The 14509-nt window shown below is 43.8% G+C and overlaps 1 protein-coding gene across 2 annotated transcripts; it reads right to left on the bottom strand.

Annotated features, from left to right (window-relative positions):
- Positions 1-2108: 2108 nt before the first annotated feature.
- Positions 2109-11774, bottom strand: LOC118209794 (sialic acid-binding Ig-like lectin 5). 2 transcript variants are annotated; one of them, XM_035385467.1, is made up of 10 exons: positions 11647-11774; positions 10515-10642; positions 9124-9483; positions 8592-8885; positions 6803-7066; positions 5929-6204; positions 5541-5628; positions 4682-4829; positions 3484-3591; positions 2109-2516 (listed from the first exon to the last, which is right to left on the bottom strand). In XM_035385467.1, exons 2-10 carry the CDS (start codon positions 10609-10611, stop codon positions 2448-2450), a joined length of 1704 nt encoding a protein of 567 aa, XP_035241358.1. In that variant the 5' UTR covers positions 10612-10642; positions 11647-11774; the 3' UTR covers positions 2109-2447. The 2 variants fall into 2 exon arrangements, with proteins under 2 accessions (XP_035241358.1, XP_035241348.1); XM_035385457.1 differs by lacking the exon at positions 11647-11774 and having other exon boundaries at positions 10515-10686.
- Positions 11775-14509: the final 2735 nt, after the last annotated feature.

Below are 14509 nucleotides of genomic sequence, written 5' to 3' on the forward strand. Positions count from 1 at the left end.
CATTACAAGTTATGAGCCTCATTCAATGAATGTTCAAAGCATAAGAAACTACTGTTACCAACCGAGAACAGAAAGAAAGTGGGCTATGACCATTGAGTTAGTCAGTAAAATCTGTGGTTTTGCTGCTTGCTATTTCTGTCACAGTTATGCCCTTTCTGGTACCTTTCCAGTCCCGTTTTCCCGAGTCCAGTCTCCAGTCTAGTCCTGTTCCGAGTCCTGTTCCTGAGTCCTGTTCCCGAGTTTTGTTCCTGAGTTCGGCCCCGTCTAAGTTCTGTCTTGTCTAGTCTGGGACTTCAGGAGCCGACCCTTGGGGGGGGGGGGGGGTATGGGGGTACTGTCACGATTATGCCCTTTCGGGTCACCAGAGGACGACATTTCAACACTTCTCGTGTTCATTGGTCTGATTGCTTTCTCCTGTGTTTGATTGTTTTATGGTGTTCATTTATTCAATCATTGTTTTCACCTGTGTCTCGTTATCTGTCTCGTTATTCTGTTGATTGTGCATTGTGTTCTCCTGCGTCTTGTTAGCCCCCTGAGTATTCAAGTTCTTTGTTTGCCTGACTCGGGTACTGGATCCTACTCTTTTCTGCCCTCTTTGTGTGATTCCCCAGTTTCAAGTTTTTCGAGTTCCCTATGTTCCGTGCATGTCGAGTCCCCTGCGTGTTTCCTCATTTTGAGTTTTTCAAGTGTTTTTAGTCCCGCTACGTTGTTTCAAGTATAGCCTTTGTTTGAAACCAACCGTTTGAGCTTTGTGTGTTTTTACTATGCACTTGGGTCCTAACTCAACCAAACCCTGACATTTTCACCTTGTTTTCAGTACCAGATATTTCTCAGCTTTGTGTGTATTTCTTATACGTTTTGGTTGCACCAGTAGAAATGTAGAGATTTCTGATTGGGTGAATGACTTAGCCAGAAAAGGTTTAATTTTGGCAATGTTTCTCAGATGATAAAAACAAGATTGGATAATCTTCTTTACATGTTGTTCTAGGTTGAGATCAGGATCGAATATGACGCCCAGGTTCCTAGCAGTGGGCTTTAGATTTGATGAGAGTGAACCCAGGTCAATTTCAATCTGGGCTCTGGCATGGAGTGGGCCAAAGAGTATAACCTCAGATTTTTTATCATTAAGCTGGAGGAAATTATCAGACATCCAACTTTTGATGTCCTCTAGACACTTGTGAAGGGTGGCAATGCTGGCTTGATCATTTGGGCTTATTGGTAGATATAACTGTGCATCGTCGGCATAACAATGAAATGAATGTTATATTTGCATATAATGTCACCTAAAGGGAGCATATACAGGTAGAAGAGGATAGGGCCCAAAATCAAGCCCTGGCGGACACCACAGTGTATTGGGGCTGGGGGGGCTGATATTGAATTGCCTATGCTGATAAGAACTTGATCACATGTTTCACAAACTATTGCAAAAAACACAAAACATGACATACAGTACATCCAGTATGTCAGCTCACAGCAATTAATTTCATTTATTTTAAAAATGACATTTTTAACATGTGGGCAAGAAAAAACAGCTTTTCACTTTTTGTCTTGTGTTCCTCAGTGCTTTTAATGTATTGTAAAACATTGAAGTGAAAATAGGACTCAAGTAAATATGGATGCATATGCATTCAGAATCATCTAATTGCATGTGGTCATGGCAACGGCCCTCCACAAGCTGAACACAGGGGAGTTCATGCATGGGAGAGCTCAGCGCATGTACAGGACAGAGCATGCACAGAATAGCTCATGCATGGGAGAGTGAAATTCACAGGATTTTTCATGCATGGGAGAGAGAATGCACAGGATCTTTCATGCATGGGAGAGAGAATGCACAGGATCTTTCATGCATGGCATAGCTCATGCATGGGACAGGGCATGCATGGGAGAGCTCATGCATGGGAGAGCGAAATTCACGAGATAGTTCATGCATGGGATAGCGCATCCATGGCATAGATCATGCGTGGGATAGATCATGCACAGGAGAGCTCATGCAGGACAGCACTGAAGTGGAAGCAGCAGAAGGTGCCGAGCAGGAAAGGCGGGTAAGAACAGGACCGAGGCGATCTTCAAGCGCATGGGGTAGGGGAAGTTCTCACGGCAGACACAGCTGTCATGCTCTGTGAGCCTGCAGGGGGTCCAGAGGAGCTGAGCAGAGGGAACGCTTCGACGGGAAGACAAACTCGAAAATGCACGACTGCGGAAAACGCCAAATTAGGGAGAATTTTCTTTTTTTTTTTAATGTCACAAAAAGGACAAATTTGGCTTTTTTCCGACCCATTTTTCCTAAATAGTGGCACCGTGCTCGTCGGTATGGCAGAAGAGTTTATCAGAGCTCGCCGTCCGCCACTGACCCCAAGCCACATCCCCCCGCAGCTGCAGACGTCTCCACACAAGGCACCTTTGGTCCCCAGCTTCTGGAAAAAAGTTTGAAACCGCCCCCCCAGTTCTCACTGTGACGGCATATCTGCGGGCTCTCCGAAATTTTCATAGATGAGGCCTCCATCAGAGTGTGTGTCCTGCGGAGAGGGAACATCGGCACGTCAGGAAGAGATGTCCGTGTCACAAACAGCTCCCTCGTTCTCTCTCTCTTCTCTCTTGTTCTGACGCTCTCTGTCTGTCTGTCTGTCTGCCTGTGTGTCTGTCTGCCTTTGCGGTTTCCTGGCAGAGTTGTGCCCTATGACTGGTTGGGGTTAACGTAGGTCAGTAAGCGGACATTCAAATTGGCTATTCAAATAGACGCATATATCAGTGGTTACGATAGGATGTAGGATGTGGGGTTTTTTTATTTATTTATAATCTTTCGCAGAATCACAGTGATGTGGAGGTGTGGGTATTTTTTAAATTTTGTTATATACATGTATATATATATATATATATTTTTTTTTTTTCCAGAAGCACAGTGACATTACGTAGACCATATCTATGTCAGCAGCAGCTTAGGTCCAGGACATGGCTGAGTTTCTGTGAGCTCACTTCTGTGCACAGTCATAATCTGGGGTTGGGGGTGGGGGTCGGGGGGGGTGGGGGTGGATGGGCGGTTCCCATGTTTCTGAATGTGTCTCATCTCCTGCAAGACTCTGGCTCCATCTGCAGGTCATCTCATCTCATCTCACTTTGGTATCTGATTATCCACCACGTTCTATCACTGAATGTTCACAGAAGTACAGTCAAAGAGTAAAAAAAAAAAAACACAATCTAACTTAACATTACCGGCTTAAGCTTGCATAAGAAGGAATAGCATCATTCTGATGTTCAACAGTAAGATGGGCAGGTATTATTATTATTATTATTATTATTATTATATGAATTTAATGAATACTTCCCATTCGGTCCTGTGATTTTATTGACAAAGAACAACCTTAGACTTTAGAGTCTGCTCTTTATACCGCATTAGAAGACCTTTAGTGAATATAGCTGCAGCTGAAACAGAATTAGTTGTATATTTTTAAAAAAAATTGTTGTAAATCTGGCCAATGCACATACCTGTGTTCTTTGTGGTTCTGGGATATGGGTCCAGTTACCATAGGTGGCTGAAGACTCAAGGCTGACCTTGTCCACAGACAGCTTGGACTCACTTGCTGCTGCCTGGTCCTAATTATGAATGAGTCAATGAGTAGCTCCAAAGCAGTCCTGTGATTTTATTAATGAATAGCAGCCTTACAGGGTAAAAGAACGTTCTGCACATTGCATTACAGTGTACGTTAGTGCTGGTCAGCTCTCCCACGTAAAACGGCGATTTTTCACCTCGACATCTCCAGTCCCAAGACCAATCTGAATGCCATTTCACAGGTGGACTACAATCGCCGTGGACTCGCCAACTACCCGATTTTGGCAGTGATACCTTAAACCATTACTATGGTGTGGAAATCCCCAAAAGATTATCATGTTCTTTGTTTTTTTTGTGAGTGTGTGACCAAACAGATCCTGACACACACATTCTATTGGACGTCTTGAGACATGCATCCTTTTTATATATTCATACAACCTGATGGAGAGCAGACTGATGTTAGCATTAAGGCTGATCGATTTCATTTCCTGCCTTTTGTAGCATTCGGCAAATGCAAACATTTCACTTAAAAGATGTGATTTTGTTTATTTTTTGTGATTAATTACAATCTGTTTAGTATATACAGTAGGGCTGTGTATTGGCAAGGATCTGGCGATACGATACGTATCATGATACAGGGGTTACGATTCAATATGTTGCGATATATTGCGATACTGCAAGCAAGGAGACATATTGCGATTAGCCGGTATAACTCTTTCGGATTCAGCCATCGGTGGTAACGTTACTAGTCAGCTAGGCTTGCTAATGCTAACGGTAGCGGTGCACCCTTATGCTACTTCCTGTCTCGGTTTACGTTGTTACGTTGGAGTGGAAGAGTCAAATGGCTGAAGGTAGATTACAACACTGCCATCTAGCGGTCGGGGGTTTAAACACAACACAAAATGAACCACTGTCTGCCACAAATCTTTGCATGTATACTAATAATTAAAAATCGATACAGTGTATTTGAGAATCGATGCAGCGTCACAAAACACAATATCGCGATACACAAGTGTATCGATATTCTCTTACACCCCTAGTATACAGTAATAGCTAAAACAGGAAAGTATTTGACCTGGATGTGCACTTTTGTACGTCGCCTTGGATAAAATGTAATGTAATGTTATATTGTACCTGTGTTCTGTGTGCCAGTGGAACCCCGGGCCAGTCACTGTAGGTGGCCAGTGGCTCAACGCTGACCTCGTTCGCCTGGTTGTCGGACCTCTTGGACGCAGTCCACGTGACCTGGGGCATGCCAGGCATAGACCCTCGCTCTTTTTTTCTGGAGAGGAGAGATTAAAAATGGAAATAAGTGGTAACAAACTGGAAAAAAAAAGTTGTCATTGACACCCTCAGCGTCATAGACATTAGATCCTCGACACTAATTCCCGGGGCTCATTTTCTGTTTAGTCAGTCGTAGACAGCCATGCCATTTGAATAACCGTCTTAAAGGACAAGGCTTGCTTGCGCTATTTTAAACACAATCCATTTATGCAGCTGGATTTTAACTGAAGGGATTCAGGTTAGGTACCATCCTGAACAGTAATGCGGTGTGTAGTGCCCCACCTAGAGCTAAGAGCCTTATAGTGGCAGGCCCTGCCACATTTTTCGAAACTACGGGAGGTTCTTGTAAATAACAGTCTTGAATATTGAAACAGTATTGTGATTTTCAGAAGGTGCATCAATTTGGACCGGTTCAATAAGTCAACAGATGGGAGACAGAATTTTCAATGTTAAGAATATGGAGTTGACCACCTGGTAAGTCTATTCTAACATCTGTTGTGAGACTTTTTTTCCCTGACTCATCCCCCACTGTCATCCTCACACTATGATATCATAATCATGGTGTCCGCAATGCTTTATGACTCCATAATCATGAGCTCTAGCTTCTCCATGACCACTCACTGTTCTGTGAGTTCATGATAAAGACCGAACCTTTATGACATCATAATCATATCTGCTAATGATCATTATTATTTTCACACAGCCTTACCTCATTTTGCAATACAGAAACACAAGCACTGCTGACAGTATAGCACACCCACACAGCACTGCTGGCAACACCCAAGAAAGCGGCTGACCTTTAGTAGAGAGAGAGAGAGATTAAAAATGTCCCATCTAAAGCACAGCTGCATATTATTACTTATGCTGCTGCTACAACTAATAATATTCAGATTAATGCTACAAGTAGTACTATTACTACCAATAAAAAAATGTAAAAATAATACAAGGAATATAATAAAAAAAACACTACTGCTATTATTATTATTATTATTATTATTATTACTATTAACAATAATAATAATAATAATAGTAATAATAATAATAATAATAATAATAATAATAATAATAATAATAATAATAATAGAAGTTGTTCTCACTGAGTGTGTTGTTTATTGGCAGGTTGTAGGTGACGTTCCCTATGGGGTTGTATGCAGTGCAGGACACATTGAGCTGCTGCTTCCCCAGAGGCCCTGTCAGCATGGCCGATGTCACGGCACCCTTCTGCTCGACGACAGAAGCAAAGGATGCTGGGGGGTCGTTGTTGTTGACGGTCCAGTGCAGGGTGGCGTTGGGACTGGCCTCCACCCGGAACACGCACCTCAAAGCACCACCGGTCACAAAGCAAGTGCTTCCAGGCAGGATGACGGGAGAAACTGGAATGGAGGAGGTGAGGGTCATGTGACATAATTCATGATATCATTACATCACTGCCATAATATGGAAATTCTTCTTCTTCTTCTTCTTATTCTTTATTATTCTTCATTATAATAATTATTATTATTATTAACAATAATAATAATAATAATAATAATAATAATAATAATAATAATAATAAATATTAATTTTAAATCCAAAAAATTGCTTGCAAAGACAACTTAAAAAGATAAGACACTTAGTTAAATAGCTCCAAAGATACCATCTAAATCCATGAGATCAGTCAAGTAAAATATATTAAATATTGAGCAGCGCAGAAAAATGTACCAGAATAATTAGTTCCAAGAACAAATTTACCCAGATACAGCAAACACCTAACACCTACTGCTGTCCAGTGTAGAACAGTGCAATGATGTCACTGCTCACAGTCAGTGAGCACACAATGATTGGAGGTCAGTATTCTGGAACTGCATTGCTTTCAATTACCAGCAGTGATTGTTACATCAGCATTAGAATAGTTCAGGTAAGAACATTCCAATCACACACTTGTGACCTCACACCTTAAAAGGGGTAGTGAAAACTGAAGTGTAAGCTCACATTGGACGTTGAGCGACAGCCAGTCCGACTGGCGACTCCCAAGAGGGTTCTGCGCGACGCAGGAGAAGGAGGAGTCTCGCCAGACCCTGGGTACAGACACCTCATCCCGAGACGAGTTCAGCTGGACGGTCTCTCTGCCCCGCCTCTCCAGCCACCGGTAGACAGTTGGCGGGGGGTTGCCATCACCACTGCACCTCAGCATTGCCGCCTCTCCCTCCTTAACAACAGGCATCTCGGCTGTGAGGTTGACGTCTACAGGGGCATCTGTCACCATGGAGACAACAGGCAGCTCAAAGGAGGTCAGATATTTCTTAAGGACAGTGATGAACTATATTAATATAAAGTTAGGGCATTTGTCAAAAGGACAGCGTATTGTTGGTTTAAAAACCATTAGCACCTGTCTTTTATTTGTTAATTTAGCTCACTTGTTTGTTAGTATATTGTACCTTTTGAAAAATAGGTTTTTTTGGAATGTTTCCTTTTTTCAATATACTAAGTCAATATTCTAGAACATTGCTTTCAGTTACCAGTAATGATTGTGACATCAGCATGTGACGGAGTGGGGAATTAGGAAGACCAGACGCGACAGAACAGGGTTTCAAAAAAGCTATTCCCCACTAAGAGAATAACCACCAAGTCTCGAAGAGAGACACAGGGATATGGGAGGAAAATAGAAAAGAAACGGGCTTCACTTCACGGGAGACTATCCCAAATAAACAAGGCGACCCGCTAAACCGGAAAATGCCGAACTGAGGAGAAGGAGTAAACGAAAGCCTATAGAAAACAAACAGAGAAAACAAATGCACCCGAAGGTGAACTAAGCGACAGTTCCACTCACAGGAGCTGGAACTAGGAGACCTAGAGACAGCTAACATGAGCTAGGGCGACGCTACACCCGCAGTTCTCTCTCTCTCAATGAATACCTCCTGAGACCAACCCGGATATTCGGAGTTCGTTCACTACCAGTGCCGGCTCTCGTGTACAGGCGACACTAAAGCGTCGTTTCTCTGTGAACACAGGCCTTAAGTTAGGTTCGACAGGTGCAACCGCGAACGCCCTAAACACGGCTGCAGACCTCTAACCAATGAGCGCAGGAGGACTTGCAGGCAGAGCGAAATCTGCACGCGGAAGACCCATTTAGCTAAATTGACGTGGCGCACTCGAATTAGTGAAGCAGGAGGGGAGAGGAAACGAGGCGGGTGATACATCCACCCAAAACCACGACACAGCATTAGAATTTTCAATTAAGAACGTGCTAGTCACACAGTCACACATATTTAGAAGATGTATTTGTGACCTAACACATTAAAAAGCCCCATGGCCTCTGAATCATTGCTTGGTTTTAGCCTTTGTTTGCCTATTCTGCCGGCTTTAGTGTCTGGTTTACTCCTAGTTGTTTCTCAGCATTTGGTGTTTTGCTTGTTTTCCTAGTTGGACAGTTAAACACTTTTGTTTTTTTGCTTACGCAATTGGACCCGTACCCCGAGCGCTTGTGGCATTATTAAAATTATTTTAGTACATTTCTGGAATATTTAAAACTAATTTATCACGATATTGCACTCCATCATCATCGCATATGGGGAAATTTCCGAATCATTGCCACTTTCAAGTATTACGGTAAATTGTGTATAGCAATAGTATATTCCATTTTCAGTAAGAGGAGAAGACAAGTACAGGTCTATTAGCAGGCCTCGTGGGAAAGTCGGGGGTCACTAGGGTGGGGGGTGTCAGCCCTCCTCCCCCCCGTATCGTAGCAACGCACTGGGAGGGAAACGCCCGCCGGACTCACGTGAAACATCCAGCCGGACGACCTGCCGGATTTCGCGGTCAAGCCGCACGGAACAGGCCACCATCCTGCCGTTGTCCCGCCCCGACGCCCTCCAGCTCGCCGTCGCCACGGACACCCACACGCCCCGCGGGACGTCTGCCGCCGTGGTAACGCTGGAGGCATGTCCCTCGGGCAGGCCCGCCCAAACGAGGGCCGGGGGGGATGTGGGGCAAGAGTGAGGCACGCTGCAGTTTAGAGAGACGAGGGAGCCTTCTGTCATCGGACCCTGGATGGATATTTGGGGTACTTCAATTCCTGCAAATGAGAGATAAAAGCGTCTGCTAAATAAATGCAATGTAATGTATGCCATTATTATTATTATTGTTATTATTATTATTAACAACAACAACAACAACAACAATAATAATAATAAAGCAATATATAAAGATACATGCAATTGTGCTAGAATGTTGGAACCTGGAACCTTGCTGGAATCTTGGTAGTGCTTATGTGTATCAACAGACCAAGAGGCATTAAAGTAAGGAACCTTCACCTGTAACCTTGAGCGCTACGGTTTGTTTGTGAAACTGCTGGCTGCTGGACTCATCTGGGTTGATCCACGCGTACAGGCTGACGCCATCGTCCGCTTGCCTAACGGCATCGATCCTCAGAGAGCAGTTCCCCTGCCGAGGGGAGCCCAGCACCGACGTCCGTTCCCGGAACTCATTTAGGACCGACCCCGGGTTCAGGCCGTCGTACACCTTGGGCCATCTGAGGGAGTGGTACTGGTACCAGACAGCCCTGGTGTGAGGTCCGGTCTGGCAAGGGATGACCACGCAGGTTCCCCGCACCGCGGAGATGGTTTTCGGCACGTTCAGCTTCCAGGTGACACACAGGGCTCTGAGGACACGCCCTGAAAGGAAAAGCAAGAAAAGGACAAAAAAAAAAAAAAATCAAGAATATAGCTGACGGCTGTGGTGATTGTTTCAGTGTTTTGCGATTTTGCACACGTAGTGGTGCTACATGTAGAGCAGGGGTGTCAGGCTGAATCCTAAGGGGGCCACAGTGTCTGCAGGTTTCTGTGGTTTACCTTCAGAAAGCAGCTAATTAAGACCTTGAAAACAAAGTGTGTGGATTTCTTGGGCAGTCAATGACTTAAATTAACCACTGGTGCTCAGAACAACCTGAAAACCAGCAGACATTGCGGTCCTCCAGGACTGGAGTTAAACCCGCAGGCACTGCGGCCCTCCAGGACTGGAGTTAAACCTGCAGACACTGTGGCCCTCCAGGACTGGAGTTAAACCTGCAGACACTGTGGCCCTCCAGGACTGGAGTTAAACCTGCAGGCACTGCGGCCCTCCAGGACTGGAGTTAAACCCGCAGGCACTGCGGCCCTCCAGGACTGGAGTTAAACCTGCAGACACTGTGGCCCTCCAGGACTGGAGTTAAACCTGCAGGCACTGCGGCCCTCCAGGACTGAAGTTTAATCTGCAGGCACTGTGACCTACAGAGTCAGTTGCATGTGTGTCATGCACACGGCTGCAACTATTAATTCTCAGGCCCGGGGCAAAATATAATGGGAGGGCCAATAAATTGTAACCGATGAAAAATAGTTACACCCTATATCCTGGGTCCTTCTCCGGCCTGGGCAGTTATGCCTCCACCCCCCCGCCCCCCCATCTGTGACCCTGATCATGCATAATAAATTGGCAGCCATACTAGACATGCCTGCCAAATTTAGTGAGTTTCTGAGCATGGGAAAGGAAATATAACAAATGACATAAGAAGAAGAAGAAGAAGAAGAAGAACTGAACAGTGAGGTTTCACAAATGCCAAAATGGAGCTATCACTGTATCAGTGATCAAATGTACATGTATATAAATTTAAAAACATTTAAAAGTGATCAAGAAATAAAATAAAAAGATGAATCATTTCCTTGGTTACCTGCCAGGATCAGACAGAGCAGTCTGGTCAGTCTGTATGCGTACGTGCTGCAAGTAGGAAACATTATTTTTGCAGGAAAGGAACTCTGTCTAGGCATAAAGCCTCCAGCTCCAGATGTGGCTCCAACCCTGTAATGAAGCATCTTTTTAAATTACAATTCCATAAAAAATTACAAAACCAATTGTGTGTGCATATCTACAACTTTGGTTGTTTTAATTTCAATTTCTTGAAATCTGGTTTGTTAATATTTGTTCAGATAGGTCGGCAGAGTATTTATTTTGTCGCCATAAATGTGGTATGTTTAATTTTCAATGTCATTAATGCTTCAAGTTGTTAGATATGTGATTAGAATGTTCTTAACTGACCATTTTATTGCTGATGTAACAATCGCTGCTGGTAACTGAAAACAATGGAGTTCTAGAACACTGACTTGGAATTTTTTTTTTAAAAACATTCCAAAAAACCTACTTTTCAAAGAGTTAATATTAATATTCAACCTACTGTTTATTTCCGCTTTTAATTGGCTACTTTTTTTATTCAAAGAATGTGAACGGAGAGGCTATTTTTGAAGAATCTGCATGATTTTCTGTTACTTATCTTGCTCTGGTCCAACTCACAAATGCTATACATATTTAGAGGAAGTCTCAGTACCCTGGCTAAACATCATTATTTAGAAGGCAGGATGATACATTAAAAAAAGACAATACAAGAGTAATGTAATAGGAAAAGATCAAACCCAAAGCTCAAAGAGTGGAATATTGTAGGAACTGATTCATGCTCAGTTGTGATGTTTCTGTCTGTTTGGTAGTGCTGGACTATGGTACATAGTTTGAGAAGGTTTAGATTTTTTAAAAACAAGATTTGATGTGCAAGCTAAATAAGTGTATCTAGGCCACTAATCTATTGATCCCTAAATATGGCTGGTGCAGAACAATTAAAACACATGATAATGCAGTCACAGTTCTAATCATGAATGCTGCTGTCTGGTATTTAGGAGTAGACATACTATTTAACTCCTTCATTTACATCTTCTCCTACGGTATCTTCGATGCTGTAAAATGGCATTTGAATATAGTTAATTGGTATCTGTTTCAGAAGAGTATTTTGAAATTTGGTCAGAGCGTTCTCTTACCTTTGCAGCAGCGCACAAACGCTTCAGCTGAGCTCATCTGAGTCCTTTTATAAATGCGCTCTGCTATACACAGCCTCTGATTCTTGCCTCTAACAGGAACCAAAAGCCTCAACCTGAAACTGAAAGAGGTCCTGTAAGGAGCCAAACCTTTCAGTCATGTTCCAACATAAAATAATAATAATAATAATAATAATAATAATAATAATAATAATAATAATACATTGTGTGCTTGTGTAAAGCCCTGTAAAGGGGGGATTTGTATGAAAGATACACGGACACAAACTTTCCTCAGATCGTGTATGTAATGACTGAAACCTCAAGATGACCACATACAATTAATACATATGCTAGGACAAGCGTTACAATATGCACAGTTCTCTTAAATGTTTACAGTAGCCTACTGGAGTATAACAAAGACTCATAGACTGTACTGAAATATTACCATAGAGAATGTACATCAAAACAGCAACCTGAATGTATGTTCTATGACTTGGGCACTAGCGCTTGCATTATAATGTTTTCAACTTTGAATACCGGCAATAAAATGAAACGCATTCAGATAACCAAATACGGCAATTCACAAAATAAACTGTAAAGAGCTTGTTTCTATGGTACTGATGGCACTAACTCATAATTTATAACATGCAACGCTAACGGTATACTAAATTAATAGCACAGATATATCAGCAAACATGCATACATGATAGTATACAAACTACAGCGGTAATCTTATGATTTTCCTCACAACATTACTCCCTAAACGACTGCGGTTTGCACTACACGCGGTTATTAGCATGTGGCTAGTAGCCTATTACACGCGGTTAGCGTGGCTAGCTTATTCATCGTCATGTTGAAGCTTCGTTCTTTTGTAGTGTAGCAAAATGTGCGTAAATGAGAGAATAGTCCTCTCATTTAGTGCTTCCTGGGGGTTTGCGGGGTTACAAGACAGCGATGCATATAGCACTGAAAATGTGGCCTAGTACATCAAAATGGATGCCATCTACCCTCATTCAATCCAGAAATACACACAAACACACAAAGTTACGCACACATGCATGAACACATGCATGCAAGCACACACACACACACACACACACACACCTTTCTTGCATAGCCAATTTAGGCCCAAGAAACGAACCCCTATGAAAATGAATACAGCAATATGAAATATTATTAATAATAATAATAATAATAATAATAATAATAATAATGAGGTCAGGGTCCTAAGCAGACCAGACAAGTTCTTCCTCACCAATATCGACAAAACAATTTCTATATGGACCTCGCCGTGTACCCGGGGGCATGGTCAATGCTGAAACAGGAAAGGGCCTTCCCCAAACTGTTTTCCACAAAGGTGGAAGCACAGAATCACAGAATGTCATTGCATTAAGTTTTGCCTTCACTGGAACTAAGAGGCCTAGGCCAAACCCAAGACTAGCCCAAGACAAAGGGGTGTCTAGATACTTATAAAATAGGTCATAAAATAATAGTTCTACCTGCTAACAACGGAAACAAGACTCTGTGACTCATTCTCTGCTCTGTTCCTCAAAGATGGTTGAGCACATGGCAATGTTAGCTAGCAAGTCAATGCAGAATTGTGTAGTTGTAGTCAGACTGTAGTCCATGTGGGAACTAACTGGACAGGGAATTTGATAAAGACACAATTGCATCATCTACCGGTGTGCAGTGTTTATTTTTTTCACCGATCTGGGCCACAATGCATTTTATATTAATGCCACCAAGGGGTGCTGTGGTCTAGGCAGTGTAGGCTGTACAAAAATGGCAGTTAAACAACATCAGAAACAGACTTTATCATGACAGAAAAGCACTTCCAATAGTTTTAATAAATTACATTACATTACTTCAGCAGACAAGCTTATGCAGTGAATTGCAAAGAAAGAAAAAATAAGTGCATATATATTTTGATGAACAACAGTGCTGCAGACCTGGCTGACGTTTCCATACTAGCAAGTGTATAACATCAGAAAAAAGCTAATGCAAGCAATTATGGCAACCACAAAATAAAATACGAAGGTCCTTCTTTAAAAAAAGTCATGTGGGAGTGCTCTGAGTTACCCTCCATTTCCTTGTTCTGCCCCAATTCCACACACAGGCTTTCTGTCTCCATCACCACACGTTGCATGTGCCTGACGAGTGCCCCTACGACCAGCCACTCCTCTGGCCACAAAACGGGGGCCCCTCCCATTACCCCCACTACCCCTCCTTGTATCTCTACCTCTCCCACTGCCGATCCCACTACCCCTCTCACTGCCCATCCCTGCATCTCTACCTCTTCCCCCCTGTCCCTCCCCCAACCCCTCCCACTGCCCCTCCCTGTATCTCTACCTCTTCCCCCCCGTCCCTCCCCCAACCCCTCCCACTGCCCCTCCCTGTATCTCTACCTCTTCCCCCCTGTCCCTCCCCCAACCCCTCCCACTGCCCCTCCCTGTATCTCTACCTCTTCCCCCCCGTCCCTCCCCCAACCCCTCCCACTGCCCCTCCCTGTATCTCTACCTCTTCCCCCCTGTCCCTCACCCAACCCCTCCCACTGCCCCTCCCTGTATCTCTACCTCTTCCCCCCTGTCCCTCCCCCAACCCCTCCCACTGCCCCTCCCTGTATCTCTACCTCTTCCCCCCCGTCCCTCCCCCAACCGCTCCCACTGCCCCTCCCTGCATCTCTACCCCCGTCCCCAGTTCCTGCCCACTACCCCTCTCACTGCCCCTCCCCCAACCCCTCCCACTGCCCCTCCCTGCAGCTCTACCACCGTCCCCAGTTCCTCCCCACTACCCCCCTCACTGCCCCTCCCCCAACCCCTCCGACAACCCTTCCTTGTATCTCAACCCCTCCCCCCTGTCCCTCCCT

The sequence above is a fragment of the Anguilla anguilla genome, chromosome 1 (assembly GCF_013347855.1).
Source record: "Anguilla anguilla isolate fAngAng1 chromosome 1, fAngAng1.pri, whole genome shotgun sequence".
Taxonomy (NCBI): Eukaryota; Metazoa; Chordata; class Actinopteri; order Anguilliformes; family Anguillidae; genus Anguilla; species Anguilla anguilla.